We start from the raw sequence: 26598 nt of genomic DNA, 5'->3' as shown, positions 1-26598 counted from the left end.
CATGCAGTATTTGAAATGGTAATGCTTATCCATTTAATTACAGGCTAATGCTTGATATATTGGGCTTTGTTTTTGTTGTTGTTGTTTTTTAACATGCACAGTATTGTGACTGTTTCTGTGCTTTAGTTTAATACACACTGCAAATCCATCCATCCATCCATCCATCCATCCATCCATCCATTCTCTTCTGCTTTTTTAAAATAAATGATATATATAGAATTTTCTCTGAAACTAAAAGATTCAATGTTTCTACATTTAAGTTGCCACAATTTGTAAAATACATTGCTCAAAGCAAAACATAGTTTTTGCTTCATAAACTCCAGTCCTCTGAATGTTCATCAAATCATGTCCATTCTGTATGGTGTCTACTTTTCATGCACCACCTGCAGATATTGCATAGGTGCTTTTATTTGTATTCACTGTATATTTAATCCCTTACAGAGTAGATGTAAGCGCGCAGTTCGCACTGTGTGGCTTTAAAGCTGGACAATGCACCAGAAGTGTCCCGCTAAGACGAGGCTGACTGAGCAGATACAATGAAAGCTTGTCCTGTTTTACACGACACACTTGGAGAAAGGCAAAGAGGTGCTAACACTGTCTTATTCAGATGACCCAAATGGCTGGTGATTTAAGCAGAATCTCTGTTAATTCAGATATTGCCAAAATGCTGATTTGTTCCTAAGTGAGATGAATGAGGCTTGTGGTTGAGTGGCTGGCTGATTGAGCAGAGTGGGGATGCGAGGAAATTGAGTTGCTTGACCCACCACTCGCCAAAGAAGAAATGCACGAGTGTAAGTAACACCTGGACACACAGTCTGAATGCTCAATATATACAAATCAACAATACCAGCTATTTTAAGGCCCATTTCATATTAAAATAGGGGAAAGAGTGGTGTGTCTATATATATATATATATATATATATATATATATATATATATATATATATATATATATATATATATAAGGGCTGCAACTAATGACTATTTTGATAGTCGATTAGTCATCGACTATTGAAACAATTGGTCGACTAATCGTTTTATGAATCACATAATTATGAAATGGCACTTATTTAGCTATCAGCTTTTACATTTAGCATAAGGTTATTTAAAATGTGGAAGAAAACACACAGAAGATGGATACTTCATTCAAAAATTTTCATCAGGTTTGCTATGTGATATGTGAGGTCCGCTTTGCAAATCTTGCAGATACGTTTATTTTTTCCTTTATCGAGGGTGAAATTGTCCCAAAACTTGGATCGTTTAGCTCGCCGTGTTGTTTCACTAGTAGCCGCCATAACTAAACATGCCGCTGAATGCTATTGCGCATGTGTGAAGCTCGCCAGCGATAGACGGACAGGAAGACGTCTTACTCCGTTTTAAAAAAAAATATATCAGTAATAAAAAACGACTATTAACAACAATTACATTTTTATTGTCGATTATTGTTGTTGCAGCCCTATATATATATATATATATATATATATCTATATATCTATATATCTATATCTATCTATATATATATATATATATATATATATATATATATATATATATATATATATATATATATATATATATATAAACACCCAACATCCAGACTCATGTCAAAAAATGGCTAGTAGCTCAGTGCTCCAACATCTGCAAGAAGCAACTGCTATCTCAACTAGGGATTGATGAGGCACAACACAAATGCTACAGCAAGGGGTGCCGGGACATCAGGTCAGGGGGGAGATATCATCTCCACACTCCGAGACTGGGTACCTAGCCCCAATAACAACTGGTACATTGAAATCCAACGCAGCTGACCTGAAAGATAAGATCATAGCTAAGCTGGAAACTTGGACTCCACCCCGATCCCCCCGAGGCCGATTACCAAGACTACATGAAGTACCCTTTGATACCCCTGAGACAATCCAGCAAATAACAGCAGGATGCAAGATGTTAGCAGGCAGGGGATACATGGAACGCCAAAACCAAGTGGCTGGAATATTATACAGTAACATCTGTGCTGAGTATGACCTGGAAGTCCAGAGGTCAAAATGGGATACGCCCCCATGGGTGATCCTGTGGGACATTCAAAGCTCTTCCTTGGACATTGGCTGCCTTTTATTCTGTTTTCTGCCAAAATGATCCCACACTGTTTCAATAGTGTTGAGGTCTGAGGTCTGGGCTCTGGGGAAGCCAGTCCATAACTGATGGTGCTCCACTGTGTGTTTTTCTATCCAGGTGTGGTTTTACAGCTTTTGCAGTGTGTTTAGAATTATTGTCATACTGAAAAAAAAATAGAAGCAAAATAAAAAGAAAAGAGGGGTGACTCAAGACTTTTGCACAGTACTGCAGATTCAAAGCTTTACCCAGAAGATCATCTATCACACTTGAAGTTTTTTTCCCCTGTGAAACAAACTCATAAAGCTAGATCATTAATCAATGTGGAGACATCATTTTGATTTTCACAGGCCTGTAGATAAAGATTTCAAGGCTTCAATCATAGATTATTAGAAAGAGGAAAAGCAGAGAACAAACACATGTTGTGCCTTTGCACTTAGAGGTTGTGTGTGGCCAAGTTCACGATGGGATATTTCGGGGTGGATTACTCTAGCACGTTGATCTTCAGTGACAGTATAGTTACCTTGAAAAAGTAATCTGATTACTGATTACTCCTTTAAAAAGTAACTTAGTTATGTTACTGATTATTTAATTTTAGAAGTAACTAAGTTAGATTACAAGTTACTTTATTAGTTATATTCAACAGCTGCCGGTGTTGTGCCAAAAAGTGATTTTTGGTATTTGCCAAAAAATGATTGCCTGTATTTAAACTGCTGTAAATGACTTGTTGACCTATAATCTGTGAAACATGTGTCAAACTTATCTCTCATGAATGATATCAAGTCATTTCGAGCGAGAAACAGCATTTCTATCACAAGGTAGAAGCTGCAATCAGTTTTTGGCAAAGTGACTTTTATGTAGTCGTTTTTTATCAAGGTAAAAACTTGACATTGACATTAAAAATGTCTTTTTAAACCGAAATCTGGCAAAGAAGGCTGCAGAAATCCAACAAATATAACATCACAGTTCTATAAAAATATATTTTTAGTGGCCAAAAAGCACTGGATTGGTACAGTAGGTAATTTCTTCATTTTATATATAAGCCCTTCATAAATCACTGCACTTTATTTACCAATATAAGCAAAGATATTAGACATAAAAGCACACAGAAACATCAGAAGTACTTTATGGCAGACGATCATTTTTTTGGCACAACAGGCTTCCTGCATTAGCCGCAGCTCTCTGCTTCGCACCACCTGGTGGGACTTGCTCTGTAAGTTTGACTGTGCTGTGCTGCGACTCCAAATGTTTCTTCAGCTTTGACATAGTGTTTTTGAAGCTAGATAGCACTTTGTCGCCAGCACAGAGTGCACAGCTAACCTTGATATTGTCATCTTTAGCTGACAGAAACTCAAAATAGTGCCTGTATTTCCAGCTAGAAAATGCGCATCTCTCGCCTCCCTCCGTTGTTCACGTTTGTGTCGTTGTGTGCTGTTACTGTCCTCGTGTGGCCTATGCGACTTAATTGTCGCATAGGCCACACATCACTGGCAAGAAAAAGCAAAAATATATCTTTTTACAAAGGAAAATGACAAAAATAGTAACGCACAGTGACTTCGATAAGTAACTTTATTACTGGATTGCAAATAGTAATGGGTTAAATTACTCGTTTCCGGGGAAAAAAAAAAAAGGAGTCAGATTAGAGCAGTGGTTCTCAAATCCAGGCCTCGTGGCCCAGTGTCCTGCAGGTTTTTGATGTGTCCCTGATCCAACACACCTGAATCAAGTGGCTGAATTACCTTCTCAGTATGCAGTCAAGTTCTCCAGAGTCCTGCTAATGACTTCTATATTTGACTCAGGTGTGTTGAAGCAGAGACACATCTAAAACCTGCAGGACACCGGGCCATGAGGCCTGGATTTGAGAACCACTGGATTAGAGTAATTTACTGACATCACTGTTGATCTTATGACAGTGTCCCTCTCAAATGACAAGCATTGGCAGTCAGTCTCTCCCATCCACTGTGAGACAAAAGCAACCAGGCTGCCACTGGAGAGCTTGAAGGTTGTACAGTAAGTCATTTCGCGTTGCTGGAAGAATGTTTTAGGTGGGTCAACACTTTTAAATTCTCAAGCCATCAACAGGCAATGTGTTGAAGATGGATCTTAGTTTGGATGTCTGATTTTACTGGCGAGAATGAATACTGTCATTTTTATTTTTCATCTAGTCATCATAGCAGGTAAGAAGTTCTTTTACACTAAGGAAAATGTTTGACATAATGATGTGCCTTTTATACTAATTAAAGGTTTCAAACATGAATTATAATTATACATAAATAAAAATACACACTTCATTCATTATATTTACTGAAACGTCTCTGAGGTCAGTGTAAGCTGATTCATTTCACAGAACAAAACTAATGAGCAAATGTAGGTTTTCTACAAACTGGCTCTTTGGCAAGGCTAAGTACAGTAAGCTTTTATATTCTGCTTTTCAACCCTTCATCTGCCTGTCACCACATGAAGTCATCTGCATAATTATAGACAGGCAATTCTTTAGTTTACTGTATTGAATGTCCCCAGAATCATTCGAGCATTCAAACCACATGTTGCTGTAAAATGGCCTTTATTTCAAGGTCAAAAAACAAAAACAAAAATGAAAGGAGGTCCTGCTTTGGCTTGCGACAGATGCATCGTGGAAATAGGGAAAAGAATATCTCTATTAACAGCCCACACAGTGGAGCCATCACAAGTTTCACTGAAGTGCTGCCAAAATTAAACACACACGCACAAACACACTGCATGGTGTGTTTATATTACAGGCATTTCCTGTGTCCAGGACACCACATCTGGTTCTTCCCAGGTTCTAAAATTATTTACATGCAATCTATAAGATGAACATCAACACATGACATATTATACAATTTCATTATTTATTTAGCAAGAACTGAGCCGAAATGCAGAAGCACTGTGTGAAAATCTAACTACACCCCATGATTCGATAGCTTATAAGAATTTTGGCACAATTTTCTTTACAACATTGAGTTTTGTGAATAATCTTTCTCACTAATGATGGACTTCAGACTCTTTAGAAAAGGCTTCACAACTCTTCCCAAATTGAAAGGCAGCAACAATTGCTTCTCATTTCTTTGTTGCTCATCTGAAGTTGTATTTAAATAACTTTAAGACCTGCTAAGGACCAGCTGATTTTTTTTAAATTATGTCCTCATACATAAAACCTTAGAACTGAAAGGTACACTTTCTTTTTACAGTGACTGAATATGTTTTATTTATATGTCATGTAAAATCTTCTCATGCATACTGTAGATGCCACACACCATGGAAACAAGGGTTTATTTTCACTCTGCTAATGTTGCACGTATATTAACACGTCGCTGTTTTCCAGTCATACTAATTTAGTTCATCTCAAGTGCCAGATGCACTTAAAGCATCTGATTTTCCAGCACTCAAAGAGTACTATTAAAACTGATGTCACTGTTTAAATGACTCCAAAAGTAACTCATCACTGAACAACTCTCAGCCTGTATGCTGCACAGTCTGCTGTCTGTTTCAGGCACTGCCTGGGGCTCCTTGGAAGAAACACGCCTGTTTAAAACTCTTTTCACTGGTTACAATAAGGTTGTCCGACCTGTCAGTCATTTCAAGGACAAAGTGAATGTCACTGTGGGTCTTCAGCTCATCCAGCTAATCAGTGTGGTGAGATCTTACATCACTGTATACCACCTCCATCTGTAATAAGATTCACTGTCACCACACAACACAGTTATCTGTTATCTATTTTTGAATCTGCAGGATGAGGTCAACCAGATTGTCACCAGCAATGTGCGACTGAAACAGGTTTGTTCGTTTTTTGATGTGTTATTATGAAAGGAGAAAGACTAAAAATGCACCACTTAAAATAAATTGGAAGGTATTTTATTTTTATGGTATTACTTCCACTGGTTTGGCTCAAAAAGCACAGATTACCAAAAATAAATATAGAAATAAATAAAGTGGAAACTATGAGGTATATAATTTCTTGAGCTTGTAAAATTTGTGGCTGAAATTAAAAAAAGGTAAGTTATGCTACATTTAAGGATTGAAAACCTTCATATAGACACTTTACAATATGGGTTACTGCTTAGTTATTAATGGCCAATGGAAGAAAGAATCAGAAACAGCCAGATAGTTAATGAGTAATTCATCAATACCTCTCCCATAGCCAGGGGTTAAAGTGGGATTTGGCAAGTGGGGGAATCCTAACAGCCAGTGTAGTGGTTGTTAGGATTCCCCCACCTACAAATAAAAATTAGAAACCTAAAAATTTGCATTTTGAACTCCAGTAGGTTTGTGTTCTTTGCATACAGACTGTGATCAGCTGACTTGTGCTGCTGCTTTTTGAAGCTTATTGCTTTTTCTTGATGAAAGTGAATTCAACAAGATGTCAGCAGACAGATCAGCGTCAATGAACGTCTGCTAGCCTTGATGTAACCTTACATTAACCATGAACACCACAGTCTGCTCTGTACCAGTCCAGCATAGTGCTTGACTGTAAACTTCACCACAATACTGCAAACTGACCCCTTTAACCTGCACTAAATTGTACTAAATGACCTAGTATGCAACCTTTGACTGATGTAGAATTATTATACTTGAATTTGTTTTTCAAGTCTTTCTCAAAATGATAAAATATAATCTCGTGTCCTTTAGCTCACAGACACACTGTGGTCCAAACTACACACACTTGTGTTTGGTGGTATTTGTTGAGCTGTTTTAAACATTATTCTGTTCATGTGTAGCCCTGAGATAGATGCTGAAGTTCTGCAGCAACAACTGTATTGACATCTGCAACATGAACACATCACAGTGATGAAAAGTATGTATTGAGGGTGTAAGCAGCCTCTGTGATGGCATTATTTTCTTATTACTGAGCAAGCATCCCCATGCCATCAACTGGAATAAACACCATGCTGCAGCACAAAAAAAATGCATTCTCTTAACAGTAATATATATATATATATATATATATATATATATATATATATATATATCCAGCACTTTATTGTGGTTTCTTGTGTAACGTCTCACACACACATGACACAAGAGTTGTCTGCCACATTGGACATGATACAACCACTGGTCCCTGACTGGTTGGCAGTGGTTACTGGAGGCTGTTGGCTGTTGCTGGCTATCACTGGGTGAAATCCATTGCACAAACCTCCTAGTGACTGCTTTATTTGCTAGTAGATTGCCATCGTTTTTCATGTTTGTCTGTAAATACAAAATATTAGCCCAGCAGTAGTAAAACTTGAAAAAATTGTGCCTTCAAAGTGAAAGTTGCCCATTTGAAACATCCATTTTTGGAGAAGTAAACTTTCTCCAAAAATGGAAAAAGTTTACTTTTCAGGTGAACTTTCTCCATTTTTGATTTGTGTTGCACTTTTCAGTCTGACTATAAGTAGGAGAGTAGCTGGATGGTGTTTATAAACAAGGTGTCACTTCCACTTTGCCAAACGGATGGGGAATACACATTTTTCCCTAGTGACCGGTGGTTGCCGCGGGGGCCACTGACTGGTCTGTAGACCTGCGTGACTGGGACTTTAGAAATCATTTTCCCAGCAACTGCCATCAACCTCAAGGAATCACTCACATCCAGTTGGGGAATGCTCAATTTTCCCTCGTGACTGGTGGTCTCAGTCGCTGACTGGACTCTAGGCCTGTGTGGCTGGGACCTTATTCACCAGATCCTGCAATGTCACCATGACTGTCACACACCCAAAATGGCAGGCAAGTTAACGTCACATGGTTAAGGTCACATGTCTGCAAAACCTCAAAAGTAGATAATAACTATTCACACTAAAACCAGCTGGGAGATAACAAATCATCATTATATTTGGTTAATAATTCACTCTCTATTTTTTTTAACAAGTAGTTTCTTACGAACAATAATCCAAACACCAAAGAGCAAAAAACAGTAACTATTCATTCATTACTGATTGCTTCAGATTTTGTGGTGCCCCAACCATCGTTCTAAATACTTTCATTTCTTCAGGCTTGCTTCACCATCATTGTGTCCTCTTTCAGTTTGGTGATTGAAGTTTTTACTCAGTAGCTCTTTACAGCCTTTGTGTCATTTTCTGCTTATTTTTGCTTTCTCACTAAACAAACCATTAATGATAGTTGCTATTTATAGAAGTACTTTCTATTGTTCTGGCTGTCCCTCTCTATTTTTTTCAGAAATGGAAAGATGTGAACTTGCAGTGGAACCCAGAGGATTACGGTGGAATCAAAAAGATCAGAGTTCCTTCCAGAGACATTTGGCGTCCTGATCTGGTTCTTTACAACAAGTATGTATTCAAGCTATAACTGAGCCATGTCGTATCTGTTTTCTTTTTCTAGAACAATTTTCCTCATTACATTAAGCTTTACTTGAACATCCTGACTGCAAGAAAACAATCAGTGCACTTGTCAGTGATATTTTGAGTCACACTTTTCTATATCGTAGTACGTAGTATGTAGTATGTGATAACTCAGATTTCATTGTGCTAAATTTGGCCCCTGTATAGCAGATCTCCCCTCCTTGCAACATATGCTGCACTGACACACTGCTGTGTTACCAGCGCTGTTGCCACAACAATTTGTGTCAACCCCACCCTGTCCTCGGGCACTGATGTCCCCCTGTGTTAACATTTAACTTATTAGCTCCCGTGTCGATGATGCCTGTGCTTGTCTGTGCCCCCAGTGCTGACGGTGACTTTGCCATTGTTCATGAGACCAAAGTGTTGCTGGAGCACACTGGAATGATCACATGGAACCCACCCGCCATCTTCAAGAGCTACTGTGAAATTATTGTGCTGCATTTCCCCTTTGACCTCCAGAACTGCAGCATGAAGCTGGGTACCTGGACCTATGATGGAAACTTGGTTGTCATCGATCCCGTAATGCATATTAACCCATTCATATTCTCTTTCTTCCTCCGAGTTAAATGAGAAGATTGATGCCACTCTTGTGTCTTTACATAAATATTAAGCTACTCCTAGCATCCTGTTAACTTAATGTTGCATCAAAACACTTTAACAGGAAAGGACAACTAGCCTGTATCAGTCCAAAGGAAACAAATGAGGGTGTCTTTAGAGACAAGTGTTTTGTGTAAATTGAAGAAAAAAATGGCGCCACTGGGACATCACCTATTCATTTGTCAATTACTGCTTTAAATCCTCACTTTCTGATTTTAGCCCTGTTGGATCTGTGAAGCCAGATGTATCCATACTTGGACATGAGGGCAGAGTTGATCAGATTAGCGTAGCTATCTGGCTTGGTTAGCAAGGTGCAGCTGAATACAGGCCTAGAACAATACTCACTAGAAAAACTGAAATATTAAATCTCTTAGTCTTTTAGTACAACAAAAGGCTGAATAACAGGATGGATTGGACTCAGAAGCCACTTATTCTGTATGCCCAAATTAAAGTGACTTGTCAATCACAACCATGCCTTAAAACACACCCTGCTATCTATATCTGTATTTATTTTTGTGTCCATAGTTTAATTCAAAGGAAATGAGCTGGCATTTATATATTGTGCTTTTCTAGTCTTTATCGTCTTTTTATTCTATACACACTACCTTTAAAGAACCTCTCACCCCTGGCTAATTTTGAATCTCTAATTAACCAAGCATGTCATTGGATGGCATACCTGGAAAGAACCTACACAGATACAAGGAGAGCATTCAAAATCACAGAGAAAGGGCAGGGTCTGAACCAGGGATGTTCTTGCTGTGAGGTGGCAGTGCTAACCACTTCACCCCCATTTAAGAAGACTTTAAAACAGAGAATAGGACTGTGAATTAAGAAGGAAATTATTTATAGAGGTTATAGGTCAAGTCAGATGCAGGGTCTTTTCTTAAAAAATTCTAAACAAGCTGACTTTTTTTGCACCCAGAGGAAAAGGATGAATGGTGGTTTAAAGCACGCTGGCATTACTTTCAAAGACAAACACTATGTCCATCTTGTCTTTATTTTCCTTCAGAAAATGAAAATAACAGGAATGTATAGGAATTAATCATCATGTTCATTTCTCCTGACAGGAAGGTGATCGCCCAGATCTGAGTAACTTTATGGAAAGTGGAGAATGGGTGATGAAGGATTTCCGTGGCTGGAAGCACTCGGTACCCTACACCTGCTGCCCAGACACCCCCTACCTAGACATCACCTACCATTTCCTCATGTTGCGGCTTCCCCTGTACTTCATCGTTAACGTTATCATCCCATGCATGCTCTTTTCCTTTCTGACTGGCCTTGTCTTCTATCTTCCCACGGACTCTGGTACGTTTACACTGAAAAACCAAGCAAATGTATCATAATGTACAGACAATTTAAAACAGCCCCTCACATTAACAGCATACGCACCAAATCAGCATACACCATCACCTTTTTTAAAATCCAGTTTAAAAAAAGAAGCATATTGCATATTATTATGTCTGCCAAGGAGGTTATTTTTTTGGTAGCGTTTGCATACGTGTGTCCATGTCATTCTGACTGTAAACACAAAAGCCAGCTGTCATTGTATACATATATCCAAAGTAGAAGGAACCTGCAAATTGTCAAAATTAGGCCATATCTACTATTCAGTTTTTCTATTATGATATCAACTGACACCACGTTGGAAAAATCCTTAAATGCTGCCTGTCAGTCCAAAGTGTCTCTACACTGGCTGTTTCAGGAACTGCACAGCTTATGTGCACATCTGGCCATGCTCCCAGTGTGTCGGTCTGCTTCATTACCCAGAGTCCCTCTGTGCTGTCATGTCTGAAAGCAGGCCTTTGCTTTAATGTATAATACATCACTTGATCCCTGTTTCTGATATGGCTGCTGACAGCAGAGTGTGGAGGAGATGCTAGTGCCAGAAAAGATGCCCTCTCTGGGATAACTGCTCTTACTGAGCAACAACAAAAACAAACAAACAAAAAACAAACATGTCTTGCATTTTACTCATGTGAAATGGTGTGAGGATCGCTTTCTATTGCTGGCTTTATGAAAGAAGAAAAAAGTTGCCCATCACTGTTTGGATGTGATTCGCTTATTCGGTTGAACAATGCAAATGTGCTGCTGTATAAACTCAGTTCCTGGTTAATCGATGGGATTCAGAAACCAGGCCTATAGAAAGAGCCCTCCCTTGTGGCAGTTTAACAAGATTGCGTGTTCATGAGGTTTGATCTAGTCCACATTTGCGCCGCTGCCTTCAGGTTCGTCACGTTGCTCTTTTAAAATGAAATGTTCTCAAATGAGACAGAACGTGTTTTTTTTTATGGAAGTCAGAATCAGTTTTTGTTGTATTATTAAAAATACAGGTTGTCCTTCTAAGCTAGTTTCTGTTCTAAACATTTTATCAACCCTTCAGTGTATAGGACGTAACTCAAGAAGTTATGAATAGTAAACAAGGAAAATGAAAGTTCTGATCCAAGCATCATCTGCTGATGAAAACTGGGTGCTCCTAAATGGACTTTGAATTGAAATAGTTTAATAGATCATTTTTGTGTGTGTGTGTTTTGATCACCATCTCCCAGTCTTTCAAGTTTATCTTACACTTTTAATTGGTCCCTAACTTGTCCACTGGGATCCACCATCTAATGCCATGTGTTCAGAAATATTTACACAAAAGCTGCCTGTGTTTTATTTTCTGTACCTCATGGTGATTTTTATTCAAACTAAGAAAGCAGGAGCAGTTATAATGGTGTGTTCCAGGTGAGAAGATGACTCTCAGCATCTCTGTCCTGCTGTCTCTGACTGTGTTCCTGCTGGTGATTGTCGAGCTGATCCCGTCTACCTCCAGCGCTGTACCACTCATTGGGAAGTACATGCTCTTCACCATGGTGTTTGTCATTGCATCCATCATCATCACCGTCATTGTTATCAACACCCACCACCGCTCCCCGAGCATGCATACAATGCCAGAGTGGGTCCGCAAGGTGAGCACAAGGAAACAAAAGACTGCCTTTTGACAGTGGAGCTGAAGAACATAAGGAGATCTCCTCAAGCTTAACAAGCTTTGGAGGGACATCCTTGAGTTTTTCCCCCTGCATTATATTGCCATCTAGTGGTAAATAGATTTAAAACGTGTGTTTGATTTTTTTTAATCCTTTGTCCATCTTCTCTGATTTTGTATACTTGCTGACACCTTTGTTTTTCTTCTTTATGGTAGGTTTTTATTGAAACCATTCCCAACATCATGTTCTTCTCAACAATGAAATGCCCGGGGAAGGAAAAGAAGTTTAAAAACAGCTATGGTGCTGATTTTGATATCTCAGATATCTCTGGAAACCAGGTCTCTTCTGTTCCCTACTACTCACCCATCACTAAGAATCCTGATGTGCTCAGTGCCATTGAAGGGGTCAAATACATCGCAGAAACCATGAAATCAGAAGAGGAATCCAACAGTGTAACTTTCCTTATAATTAAAAGTGTTGCTAATATGGTTCTAAAAGCCAATATAGAGTCCTGTAATTGACACATTTTCCCCCTTTTTTTTGCTTTTTGTTTGTTTGTTTGTTTGTTTTCAGGCTGCTGAGGAGTGGAAGTTTGTGGCCATGGTGTTGGATCACATTCTGCTTTGTGTCTTTATGGCTGTGTGTCTAATTGGCACATTGGGGGTGTTCGCAGGCCGCCTCATTGAGCTGAGTATGCTTTAAAGACTCACGCTTTGTGTTCTACCAGTTTGACTTCTCAGGTGATCAGTTTCGCCTTAGTTTTTTGAAGCTACTCTACAGCTTATTCTGCCTGTCTGTGGTTGTTTGTTTTTAGAGTGTGAACAATTGTATTCTGTAAGAACATGTCATTTGGAGCATTTTCAGCATATTTTGACAGACTTCTTTTTTTCCTTGTGTGCATGGACAGGTACGTGTGTATTTGAACATAAATCTAATGTTTTGGAATTATTGTGCAGCTTTGCTTGACATGTTTATACTGTACAGCTGAATAAAATTGGTTTGTCCTGTTACAAGGTGAGATATGATTGAAGGGTAGGCTTTATAGTGCAATAAGCAGAAAAACAGAGGGAAATTGATAGCCTTCTTCCTGCAGCTCCTCACTTGATTCGATTCTATTCTCCCAATACAAGAGCACTGGCGTGTACTTCATACCACCAAAAATATGGAAATTCTGACTTGTGGCTTCCCAGGTAAAAACAGAGTCCAGAGGCGGTGGAGGAGTTAACTCTCAGATTATTTGAATTAAAATGTGCTAAAAGGGCATTACAAACAAAAATGTTGCCTACCTCAGTTCTGTCATTTATGTGGCCACACACAGCATGTGTAAACTGACAATTTTGATATCACATTTTAATATCTTGAATATCAAACTGGGAATTGTGTCAATTGCCCCCAAAATTTTAAAGCAAATGGGTCTGATTGATAGTAGCAACAGCATTTTTGTGAAGCATGCACACCTTGTGTATTCTACTGTTTCCTGCAGCACTACTGTATTTACATTGTGCACATTCTGTCGGCTCTCTATTTGAAATTCAAATATTTATGCAGATTCTGTACCTGCTCACTTTTACTTGTAATGTGTTTTTATATGGTTACTTACCTGTTTGCTCCTCAGCTCACTGCAGTTATTTGACAGCTGCGTGTGATACAGGCATCAGTTAATCTTTTATAAACTCTACAGGAGGCACACAGGAGACTGAATTCTTGGAATATGTAGGTTTTATAGATTGTATAAAATGTGTATTCTGCTATTAAAATGGTTGGCACAGTATATCAACATTACAGGAATTTTCCTGATACACTCCGACAGTAGTTTCACAGTTTATCTATTACCTATAGACTTACCAGCCACTTTAGCAGGTACAGCTTGCTAGTGCCGGGTTCAACGGCCTTTTGTCTTCAGACCTGCTTTTATTCTTCATGGCACAGATTCAACAAGGTGCTGGAAGCATTCATCTGAGATTTTCATCCATACTGACATGAAAGCTTCAGATTTGTCTGCATTTGAATACAGCAAACTCATTGTCATGTTCAAGAAACCAGTTTGAGATTATTTGAGCTTTGTAACATTATCCTGCTGAATGCAGCCATCAGGTGGGAACAGTGTAGTCATAAAGTGATGGACATGGACAATATTCAGATAGGATGTAGCATTTAAACAATCCTCAGTTGGTACTAAGGGGTCCAAAGTGTGCCAAGAAAATAACCCCCACAACATTACACCACTAACACTGTTCATACAGAGGATGGATCCTTGCTTTGTTTACACCAAACTCTGACCCAGGATCGAGACTCATCTGACCAGACAATGTTTTCCAATCTTCTGTTGTCCAATTTTGGTGAGTAGAAGCTGAGTGTGTTGGTGAGGTGTATACTGAAGTGCTTGATGGAAGGGACCATTTCCACTACTGTTCCCTCGATGCAGAGAGGAGGGGGTACCTCACCAGTCCTGCAAAAATCCCCCACCATCTCCTTGGTCTTCCAGATGTTGAAGATGAGGCTGTGATCCTTACACCAGGGTGTCAGGTCTTCTGCTTTCTCAGAGACAACTGCCACTCACTGGATATTTTCTCTTTTCACACCATTCCCTGTAAACCCCACCAAGACCCATGCCTAAAGTAACTTAAATTTATGCCTAAAGTCACTTAAATTACTTTTTTCCCTCACTCTGATGCTCAGTTTGAGTCTCAGAAGGCTGTCTTGACCAAGTCTACATGCCTAAATCCATTGAGTTGCTGCCATGTGACTGGCTTATATTTGTGTTAATAGGCAGTTGAACAGGAGTACCTAATAAAATGGCTGTTGAGTATATATAACTATTTCAACTCTTTCTTGCCTCATCTACTTCTAGCTATCACATCCAGCCATTTACTTGTAGCTTTAGCAATAGTCATCCTTTTTTTCTCCCTTTATTGTTATCTAGAACTACAGGTATTCTGCTCTATCTCCTGAGCCACAGCTGCTGTAGCTTACTATTTTTTCCCACCAGTTCAACAATCCATTTATCTAATTATCCAAAAAAGCTTACAAGTTATTTGAAACTATAGAATAAAAGTTATTTTAACTGGACCTCTGACCACTTTCACCATTCATATAAGTGAAAAATTAAAGGTAAAACTAATACAACAGGGTCACTGTGAAGTCCTCAGCACATGATTCTCATCATTTTTAGATTAAACCATTCAGTGACCCATTCAGCGGCCTGTGGATGCCCTTTGGATTGTTGTTCTTACCAAGACCACTTCCATCATTTCATCCCAAAACAGACATCACTTTGAACAGCTTTGGATTGATTTGCAGCGACCCTTCCATGTCAAACCATGTTCCCCACAGCATACAGTCCACAAATTGACTTTTGTCCTTTGTCTGTCACCTGTCTGTAGCTTTTACATCTTTTCGATGACAGTTTCCATTTTCGGGTACTGGTGATAAAATATGCAGATACAGTTTTTACAGAAATCAGGTTTTTTTTGCTTAACTAAATGTTTTTTGGATTACTTGAGGCACTCTGCATCTTTCAAAGTAGCACACTGCAGACTGTCAGTTCGCCTTTGACCTAGCAGTGGTTGGTGGCTGTTGTGAGTTAGTGGGTGAATTTCCCTTCGGGGGGTTTCCAAAATTAATTTTGTAGTTTAAATCTGGGTAGGTTCTGGTAACTAAACTTCTGTTAAGCTTAGGTCTTCGTTAAAATGGACCCTTTTCAACTTTTCTCAAAGCTTGTCTGTCAGCCCTGCAGAAAGGTGGCTATTCGGGAGCGTGGACATGCCAGGTATCTCTATACAGTCTCTGAAACGTACTTGCATAGTTGTCGAACAGGGTAGGAAGATCCCGCTAAGCCACGCCTCCTGTCACCATCTTGAAACGTGATTGGTTGAACACGTGTTGACAAATCGTGGATTATCAAAGTCGGTAGGTTGGATATTAGCAATGCGGTCGTGTAACAGTACAACGAAAGCCACTTCTAAGTTGTTTTAATAAGTTTACAAAGGTGGACGATAAGGTTTAGTTCTGTAAGTGGCTATTAATAGTATCTCTGTCCCCAGCTTCACGTTAGCTCGCTGGCTAACTGTTACGGCTACTGAAATGAGAAACACACGAAGAGGGCTCAGCCGCTGTCAGACAGGTGAGGCTACATTAATAACCTATGTAAATTATATGGGTTGCATGCTTGTTAATTATATGGTATCAACTTTACAACGTCTCTGAAAGGAGTCTTTTAATTTAATTACAAGTTTCTAACATAGTGCTAAGTGCATAATCAGATTACCGGCCATTTTAAAGGCTGTAAGTAAAAGTTTTCCACCGTCTTTTTAGTGTCTGACAGTGTCGACCTGTGAGAAAGACGGCATTAATATCACCACAAACCAGACATGGCAGCTGACAGCAGAGGGAGGGTCAACGTGATGATTGAGGTACCGGAAAGAAGCAGCAGCTTCAACTTTTCGTCTGAGGAGCTGGACTTCTCTGCTTTCTCCTCCACCATGTCCTTAGACAGGCTCTTCCCGGCTCTCCTGGAGTGCTTTGGGATAATTTTGTGCGGGTACATCGCAGGGAGGACAAACATTATCACGTCCACCCAGGCTAAAGGATTGGGGAGTTTTGTTTCCAAGTTTGCTCTCCCAGCACTGCTGTTCAAGAACATGGTGCTGCTGGACTTTGGTAATGTCATCTGGCCGTTTCTCTGGAGCGTCCTCATCGCCAAAGTGTGTGTGTTCTTCCTCGTTTGCGTCCTCACACTGATAGTAGCCAGTCCTGACGGTCGCTACAGTAAGGCTGGGCTCTACTCAATTTTTGCCACTCAGAGCAATGACTTTGCTTTGGGATATCCTATAGGTAAGTGGCTTCTTATCCTGCCAAACACGCAGCTTGTCACTCACAGCTGTGAATGTAAACATGGTAAACATGCTGTCCTAATGTTTGCCCATTTATCAAACCCAGAGTAGAATTACCCATGATGTTAAAATTTTCTAGCAAACAAAATTTAATATTACTGCTTTTGAGGTCCTACTTTGACACTGAGCATAAAGGCCTAGATATAATTTCAACCAAAAGTATGCCCAGTTTAAAAAGTAAGTTAAAGTACCTAACAAATATGTAAAAGCTTCAAATAGCATTTCAGCAGTTGTTTGGTATTCCAGTAACTCGGAACTGTCAGCAGCATGATTCACTTTCATACACTGTTTTTCTTCTAGGATGTTTCATATTAAACCTGTTGGTCTGCTCTTGTTACAAGTCTGAACAACACTCGAGCTGTTATTGTGATAACATATAGCAGTTATGATCAATTGTTCGTGGTGCAGGCACACTCAGATTTCTTTAATTTAATATGAACTATTGTATAACAGCTTTTAGGTATCCAGCTTGGTTTGTGTTGAACCTTTTATCTCTCTCTAACACAATACACAAAACCTACTGTTTCTAACCTGGGTGTCAGAATGGACAGTGTATTTAACCTAGATAAGGAGAACAGTGCAGTGGTGAAGTCCAGCTTTTTTAAACTCAGACAGTTAGCTAATGTCAAACAGATCCTTTCAAAACAGGACTTTGAAATTGTAATCCATGCACTAATTACATTACAACTGGATTACTGAAATTATCTTTATTATGGGGTTTCCCAGTTATCCCTGTCCCGCAGCTGCTCATCTTTTAACTGGTACACAGAAGAGAGATCATATTTCTCCTGTTTTGGCCTCACTGCACTAGCTCCCTGTTCATTTTAAAGTGCATTTTAAAATTCTTTTATTTGCTTTTAAGTCATAAAATGGTCTTGCCTCCCCTTACCTCTCTGAGCTCCTACATGTGCACTCGCCCTCCCGGTCGCCCAGGTCGGCTGATCAGTTGCTCCTGGATGTGCTGAGGACACAACGAAAGCTCAGAGGGGACAGAGCTTTTGCTGTGGCAGCACCTAGGCTGTGGAATTCGCTGCCACTGCATATTAGACAGGCTTTTACACTGTCCCTTTTTAAGTTACTTCTTAAAACCCACTTTTTTCATTGGCAACTGTCTGAGAGTTGACTTTTATTGACTTTTACTCATTTGTTTTACTTATTAATTTTAATTATCCTTAATTTTTTTTTTAATGCTTTTGTATTTTATTGTGTTTTAATTTTAAGCACTTTGGTCAGTACTCGCTGTTTTTAAAGTGCTACGTAAGTGCCTTTTGTTTTGCTCTCACTCCAGCAGCTAATGCTTCAGTTCCATCCACTCTTTTCCTTCTAGGATGCTTCATATTAAATGTGTTGTTACAAGTTTGAAAGAGACTTGTAACATGCAAAAGCAGTGATGAACAATTATTCATTCCTTGAGTGTTTTTTTCTTTCTTCTTTATCTTCATCCACAGTTGAAGCCCTGTACCAGAGTACATATCCAGAGTACCTCCAGTATATCTACCTGGTGGCCCCTGTCTCCCTGATGTTTCTAAACCCCATCGGTTTCGCCCTTTGTGAGATCCAGAAATGGAAGGATCAGGGGAACCATCAACAGAGCAAAGCAGTGATTGTGGGGGTTGTAGTTTTACAGGTCCTAAAGAACCCCATAGTATTTATGGTTGTAATCGGCATCATTGCCCACTTTGTGCTGCACCAAACAGTTCCTGTCTTCATGGCTGAGTTTGTGGATGGCTTGGCCAACGCTTTCGGGGGAGCTGCTCTGTTCTACCTGGGCCTGTCCATGGTGGGCCATTTGGGGAAATTAACCAGATCCACAGTTGTGACACTGATATTACTTATTACGGCAAAACTGTGAGTGGAAGTCATTTAGATTTTTATTGCACTTGATTTTGTAGAAGAGAGGTTTTTATGTTGTCAGATAACCTTTAATTATTTTTATGAGGCATGTGTTAGCAGGTTAGTGGTCTAAGCATGTTTTTTGCTGGTTTAGATGAGTCAGACCTTTGTCTGACCAAAAGCTGTTATCAAATGGATGACATAGACACAGGAGTGCATAGCATAATAGCTAGTGTATGTAAAGTTTATATAGTTGCACTGCATTTCACATCAGTGTTAAATAAACCCTCAGGTAATGGTACATGACACTAGTCCTGATTTGACTTCCAGGTTGCTGATGCCGCTGATTTGTAAGGACATGGTGGATCTGTTGGACACACGCAACACCAGTGATTTGAACCGCTCAAGCCTCTCCAATTACGCCTTTTTGTACGGAGTGTTTCCCACTGCACCGAGCGTGGCCATCTATGCTATTTATTATAATTCAGAGCTAGAAGTTGTGAGTTTTTTACAGCTACTTGCCAACAAATCATCTGTTTTACATTTTCGCTCTGTAACCCACAGTACGTGTTTTCCTTATTCTGATTCCTAACAGGTAACCGCTGGGATGGTGATCAGCACTTTTCTCTCAGCTCCAATAATGTATATTTCTGCCTGGTTACTCACAATCCCTTGGACGGATCCTCAGCACTTAATGAATTCACTGCAGAATGTCAGTTTTAACATAAGCATCGTGAGCTTAGTTGCACTGGTGAGTCACAGCTTGTTGTTGGGTAATCATTTATATTTTATCAGCTGATTGTTCTGTTTCTGTAGATGGGAACTAAGGTCATAGTGAACTCAAAATTACTTCCATTTAATAACTGACAGTGCTGTCACTGACTTTATTTCTCATATCAAGGTGCTGCTCAGTGGCATTAATACTCATCTCCTGCTTATCTGATCTGATGTTCTATCATTCGGAACAAGTAAAGAGATAATTTTGTGACAATATTTGTGGATGTTTGAACCACACTGGCAAAATAGCCTTAACAGGCTATGCCACAAAAAGGATATGCAAGTAGACAGATGTTTCAGTGGCTTGTAGTCTCACTTCCTCATTCTTTGACTATTAACTTGTAACTTATAAGGAACTTGAAACTTCTTGCTAAAATGAGATATTTGCAAAGGTTAAACATCATTTATGTTTCTTTTCTCCAGTATTGTATGCTTTAACTATTCGTCTTCAGTGTTTACTTTTTTTTTTCTTCATTGTTCTCATTCATTTCCCATTTACTTTAGTCAGGACATGAACAACCAGCCAGCATTGTTGCTTACACGCTGTTGTGTACCGTCTGTGCTAAAGTCTTTGTGGTTTCAGTGATGCATAGCTTACAATCAGTGTTTTCTTTGACAGGTGTGGACTATTGCTGTCATGTTTTTAAGTAAGAAATTCAAACAGCTGCCTCACTTGTTTACAGTTAACCTTTTCTTGGCACAGGTAAGCATGGTACCACATTCACTCCAAACTAATATCACCCATTCAGTAAATATACCAAAGGAAACCTACTTGATGGCAGTCAAAATTGACTAAATGCTTTTATCTGTGGTGTTGTGCTCTTTAGGTTCTGACATGCGTCGGGATGATCTTGTGGAACTTTGTAGTGAAAGAAAACAACTTCATTGGTCAGGTCCTGACTTTCACATTATTATATACCTCACTCTACAGTACTTTTATTTGGCCAGGTATGCATACTACCATCTACTCACAGTAAATTTATATTGAACTCATTCATCTTAATTCCTGCTGATCTGAGCTGTGTCTGTGGCGTGACTGCTGATTTTGAAATGGATGTTTTTGTTTTTAGGTTTAATAGCACTCTCGCTTGTGCTCTTGAAAAAGTCTGAGGATTTGAAAGTTTCACCAGGCGTGTTGGTCATTGCAGGCTGGGGGTAAGAGGAATGAGCACAGACAAGGAAAAAAAGTCACTGGTTTAGACTGACATGCAAGATGTTATCAGCGATGTAAAGCGAAACGAAATGGTTGAAGAAACATTTCTGTCTGCAATGCCAGCGCAATGCTGTTGAACTAGTTATTTTGTTGTTTTGAATTTGGTGTATATTTTGTTGCAGGATTCCAGCTTTAGTAACTGGCGTTTTGCTCATCTCTGGGCAAAAAACGTTTGGTGTTATTGATGCAGATTTCTTTTATGGCAGAGGACAGGTAACAGTACTAGAAGAAATTATTTTCCTGTGTCCTGCCATTAAATTACAGAGAAATAAATGGAACCTGTATACTGTGTGAATCCTGTCTTTCAGATAATCTGCACCACAGTTCTAGTTGCCTTCAGCATACTCCTGAGCGGAGGCTCTCTTGTGTGTCTCAGTAGAGGAAGCTGGGCCCAAAATGTCCAAACCCAAGAGGCAAACTCATTTGACACTCCAGAGGATCCTTTGACTGATGATGAACCTGAAAACCAGACCATGTTTGAGAGAGTCACCCCGCCAAGAGACCAAGGTACTTCCTGTCATGGAGAGCCTTTAATGTAGACTGCTGGCTTCATTAGTCTGATAGAGTGAACATTAGGATGCTTCCACATATCTGAGGCTCTAAATAAATGCCAGCTTTTCAGGTACTCCAGATTTTGTACAATTTAAAACCCCTAATCAAAATTTGAGCATGCATGTAGAGTTTACAGCCAAGCTGGACTGGAAATCTAAAGTCCAAACTAACCCTTATCTACAAGTTTTCTACCATAAACTGCCACACAGTGCGACTTCTGTGGCATTCTTCCCCTTCCCCTCAGATAAGGTTTCAGTTGATCAAGTAGAAAAAGCCTTTTTCAATTACCAAAAGACAAAGTACGCAAACAACTGAGTCATGGTCATAGTTCCAGTGTAAGCAACAAACATTAATAGATGCAAACCACTTCTGCAAGTAATGAAGAGAGGTGTTTGAAAGAGTGAATAAAGAAGTCTGTTAGTTTGTGTTGTAAATACTTGTCTTTCAATAACAGAATTCACTTTTTTGGAAAAACTGTCTCCAGTTGTTTTGTTTTTGTTTGTTGGTTTGTTTGTATTTTCATATTCAATCAATGAAAGTACTTAAATTACTTTTCCTGGTACTTGTATATTTTATTGAGTGTTTGCTTTAGTGCATCTCTTGTGTAAACCTGGATAAATTGTACTAATATGAGAATCGACCTCCCGTTTTTCTTATTTATCAGCATGCCTCATATGTGATTGTGCACCACCCCAGCTGCTGCCTGACATGATCATCAGTGCAGATAGGAGCAACACACCAACCACATATGCAGGTAATGCGTTCAATCCCGTTGCCTTTCAGAGTGCATGGGCATCAAACTGAATGCTTTTGTTATTTTTTTAAGGTTTAGTTCATTTTTATGTGTGTTGGGCTGCTTCCCCCCTCAGGTCAGTGTGAGAATAGGTGTGAGTCCACAGACTGCCTCCTTGCCCAAGTGGAGGAGCTTCAACAGGTTGCAGACAGACAAGTGGTCCGCCATGTGCTCATGTGTCTGCTTCTGACTGTCAGCCTGCTTGCTGTGAGTAAACAACCACCTTTCAGTTCTACAGTGACATGAAGTCAGCCTTCATCCGCCTGCATTATTATATTTAGCGCATCTCAAACCAAATCAGAAACAAATGGCTGAGCTGTGTAATTTCCAACTCCAGTCACTGGAAGACTTTAAGGAAAGCATTCAGAGACCCCCGTTAGAAAAGTCTGGATCTGTATTTACTGTTGCATGCAATTCATGTATTTCTGTGAATGTGAATAATACAATTTTAAAATAGCATTTTGGTGTCATTGTAGATTTAAAAAATGCATTAACAAGAAAAAGATGTTGGATATTCCCCCCAGATGAAAGTACAAAATATTTTATCCTAATCATTCAATGCAGGCATAAAAGGGAGGGACACTTTTCCTTTCAATGAATGCCCACTCAGCTTGTTCTTCAAGCTTGTTCAGTCAGCAGAGCTGGGTGACATGTCTAGTTCAAAGTTCTTCTTACATCCTGTTTTGACAGAATTTGTCCAGCTGCCTGTGGCTGCTCTTTAACCACGACCCTGGTAGACTCTACTTGGAGCTGCTGTTCTTTTGTGCTGTGGTCAACTATGGTCAGGTATGTGTTAGAAATATCCTGTTACCTAATTCATGACTGTATACTCTCACACAGCACCCCAGTCATTATGGTTATCTTTTCCTGTTGACAGGGGCTTCTCTCCTTTGCTCTTTTTGGGCTGGACAAACATTTGATTTTGCTGCCATTTAAGAAGAGGTAAACAGCAATTAAATAAAACTGCCCCGGTACATTCAAGCGTTTTTATACAGAGATGCTGCTCTGCACACCTTGGTTGTTACATGTGATTATTTGAGTTACTTTTGTCTTCCTATCACCTCAAAGCAGTCTGTCCAATTCTCCTCTGACTTCTGGCATTATCAAGACATTTTGACAAAGAGAGCTGCTGCTCACTGGATATTTTCTCTTTTTTCAGCCATTCTCTGTAAACCCTAGAGATGTTTGTGTGGGAAAATCCCAGTAGATCAGCAGTTTCTGAAATTCTCAGACCAGTCCATCTGACACCAACAACAATGCAACATTCAAAGCCACCTGTCTTCCCCATTCTAATGCCCGTTTTCAACTTTGTCTTGACTGTGTCTACATGTCTAAATGCTTTGGGTTACTGCCATGTGATTGGCTGATTAGACGTTTGTGTTAACAGCATTTAAACAGGTGTACCTAACAAATTGGCCAGTGAGTGTATATTGAATATACTGTATGTACCATACACTGTGCATGCATTATATTAGTGTGTCCACTGATTTCATTTTGTTCTGTTTTTAGAATATACAGTCTGTGGTATGGAAAGCAAGAAGAGCAGCCACAGACTGATTTACCTGAAGAGATCAGGATGACCTGCACCCAGTTCACCAAATACCACAAGCAGCAGTGTTTTCATGACATTGTTAAAAAGAGAAGGTGAGAGCTCTTCGTCTGACTCACTGCTGCTCTGCTTAAAGGCTGGTGATAAACACGTCTTGGTAAACCTCTGCTGATGCTCTGTGATTCACAAACCACAGCAGCTTCAAAACAAAATGATTTCTCGTTTCCTTGATTTTTGCTGCGTGTGGGTTCTGTCTGCTCCTCCTCTGCTTCTTGTGGCTTCATTTAAAGACAACTATCCTTTGAGTGTATACTTCTTCTGACTTTCAGGTGTGGAAAGAAGACTGTGGTGGACTGTTTTCTAGGCTGTGAACTTGTTGAGTGGCTTCTGCAGGTTGGCTTGGCTCAGGACCGTGGTGAGGCAGTGCTCTATGGGACGCGGTTACAACAGGGTGGTGTGCTCCAGCACATCAAGCAGGAATACAGCTTCCAAGATAGTCCACTGTATTATCGCTTCATGGCATAAGATGCATGTGTCAAAGATAAGATTTCTTTTAGCCTAAAAGTATATGGCATTTCAGTTCAAACAGGAAATTCTGATCTGCACACACCCTGTACATTAAGACACTTAACAATGCACTGTTATTACATGCACCATCACAAAAGAGTGATGAGAAAAGGGCACACCTGATGATGATGTGAGAAATGTTCAGAAAGTGCAGCACACTTTCATACAAAAATGGCAGCTGTGTGCAGTTGGGAAGCAGCAGCAGTAATTATAACCACCTCAGTTTTTATATCCAACATTTTAAGCTCATTTCTGAGGTGTGGAGTTGCAGCTGAAACTTGAGTTGCTAAAACTTGAACATGAGCCATAAATAAATTACAAGCCACGTAAAAATCTGTTACTGGGAGGTGACTCTGAAAGTGGGCACACCCTGAAAGCAGTAGAAATAATTCCTCACTGTGAAAACCTGTGACCCACCTACTGTTCAATACAGCACATTACAGCACAATCAGCAGGTCTGTCTTCAGATTACAATGGGTGTTTACAAGAGAGACTAGGTTTTTTCTAAAGATATGTCAGTGTATGCAGTCTGTCACACTGGATTAAATTGGAATTATAAATTTAAAGGGATGAAACTTCCAAAAGTAAATTTTTTGTTTTTGTGTTGTTTTTTTTAATGATACATTTGCTTTGACTTTGTGTTTAATGCCATTCTGTGAATGATGAAGGATAAAAAAAAGTGTTCATTTGAGAAAAGGTCACTGCTCTGCTTAATCCAGTAGATTATGTACTGGTACACCTTTGTGTGTTTCATCACTCTTCAATTAAAAACCACTAACCAAAAGAATAAAGGGAAGAAGAGGTCACATTTGACCAGTTACTTAATTGTTAATATAGCATGAAGCATATTGCTTTGTAAACCTGCACTTGAAAAGGCCTTGGCATTGATGTACAACAGTGTTTATACAGTTTTAACCAACTGTAGCAGCTGGCCAGTTTGATTTACTTTCTTCATGTTTAAATCACCATATTAAGAGTCTGCTTTTGTTTTTCCATTTGATTAAAAAAAAAACACATCCATCCATTTTCTCTCGATTATCCGGGGCTGGGTAGTGGGGGCAGCAGCCTCAGCAGAGAAGCCCTCATGGAGTTCCCAGGCCAGCCGAGAGATATCTCCCCAGTGTGTCTTGGGTCTGCCCCGGGGTCTCCTCCCAGTAGGACATGCCCGGAGCACCTCACCCAAGTGCACCTAGGAGGCATAGTCAGATGCCCGAACCACCCTTTCAATGTGGAGGAGCAGCGGCTCTACTCTGAGCACCTCCCGAATGGCTGCACTCTTCACCCAATCTCTAAGGAAGAGGCCAGCCACCCTTTGGAGGAAGCTCATTTATGTCGCTTGTATTCACAATCTTGTTCTTTCGGTCACTACCCAAAGCTCGTGATCATTGGTGAGGGTAGGGACGTAGATTGACCGGTAAAACGACAGCTTCGCTTTCACACTCAGCCCCCTCTTTACCTCAACAGACCGGTGCAGCGTCCGCATCACTGCAGATGCTGGACCAATCCGTTGTGTCAATCTCCCGCTCCCTTCTCCCATCGTTCATGAACAAGACCCTGAGATACTTAAACTCCTCCACTTGGGGCAGCAACTCGTCCCTGAGCCAAAGTGGGCACTCCACCCTTTTCCAGCTGAGGACCATGGCTTCAGAGGTTCATGCCAGCCGCTTCACACTCAACTGCGAACTGGAGGCCCCCACCTGATGAAGCCAACAGGAGTGCATCATCCGCAAAAAGCAGAGATGAGACTCTGAGGCCACCGAGGTGGCTACGGCTAGAAATTCTGTCCATAAAAAGGATGAACAGAATCTGTGACAAAGGGCAGCCTTTTGTCAGCATTTAAAAACTAAATGCATAATGTGGGAATGTGAAAATTTCTATATTTACTTGAAAAACATGCCTTTAATAAAAACTAAGTTTTAAAAGTTTGAGATGCTGCAGTTAATTTTTTTTTTCTCTCAGGTAAACAAAAATATGAGGAAACGCAATTTAGTTTTCTAACTAAAATGTTAATAAAGCGTGCAAATACTTCTGTTTTTGTTTCAGTTACTGTAAAACAATGTGCATCATCACACATTGCATATTTATAACGTGTATTAAAGATTAAAAATTTATTGCTAAACCTTTAACTCGTGTACTGTGTAATGCATTTGTTATGGAACCTTTCTGCTCGATATATTACACAAGTGAAAACATAAACCCACATTTTCTATTATGGGATTCATGAATTAATCTGCTCAGTTATATATATGTCATTTTTTTACTGGTTTATTGTACAAGAAAGTTTGTTATACCTGATTAAAAGGTAAAAAGCAGAAAATACTACTGCACAACATGTTAGTGTAAAAGTGTGGAACTTTTTTTTGTGGTGCCATCAAGTTGCGGGCCTTGGTTTTTGC

At 39.7% G+C, this 26598-nt stretch overlaps 2 protein-coding genes across 2 annotated transcripts; both read left to right on the top strand.

The window, feature by feature from the left end:
* The first annotated feature begins 4062 nt into the window (after positions 1-4062).
* Positions 4063-12875, top strand: LOC115800590 (acetylcholine receptor subunit alpha). Its single transcript, XM_030758047.1, has 9 exons — positions 4063-4284; positions 5619-5761; positions 5858-5902; positions 8282-8391; positions 8787-8982; positions 10128-10365; positions 11785-12008; positions 12242-12478; positions 12600-12875. The coding sequence occupies exons 1-9, from the start codon at positions 4242-4244 to the stop codon at positions 12726-12728; spliced, it is 1365 nt and encodes a 454-aa protein (XP_030613907.1). The 5' UTR covers positions 4063-4241; the 3' UTR covers positions 12729-12875.
* Positions 12876-15860: 2985 nt separating this feature from the next.
* gpr155a (G protein-coupled receptor 155a) lies at positions 15861-25516 on the top strand. The gene is made up of 17 exons (XM_030758932.1): positions 15861-15935; positions 16070-16149; positions 16341-16859; positions 18367-18766; positions 19082-19250; positions 19347-19502; positions 20148-20231; positions 20356-20476; positions 20599-20683; positions 20864-20954; positions 21050-21248; positions 21958-22047; positions 22163-22293; positions 22777-22872; positions 22964-23028; positions 23596-23730; positions 23965-25516. Exons 3-17 carry the CDS (start codon positions 16397-16399, stop codon positions 24158-24160), a joined length of 2481 nt encoding a protein of 826 aa, XP_030614792.1. The 5' UTR covers positions 15861-15935; positions 16070-16149; positions 16341-16396; the 3' UTR covers positions 24161-25516.
* The last annotated feature ends 1082 nt before the right edge of the window (positions 25517-26598 follow it).

The sequence above is a fragment of the Archocentrus centrarchus genome, chromosome 21 (genome assembly GCF_007364275.1).
Source record: "Archocentrus centrarchus isolate MPI-CPG fArcCen1 chromosome 21, fArcCen1, whole genome shotgun sequence".
Lineage (NCBI taxonomy): Eukaryota > Metazoa > Chordata > Actinopteri > Cichliformes > Cichlidae > Archocentrus > Archocentrus centrarchus.
Note: the sequence above shows the minus strand (reverse complement) of the source record. Positions and strands in the feature narration are given on the sequence as shown.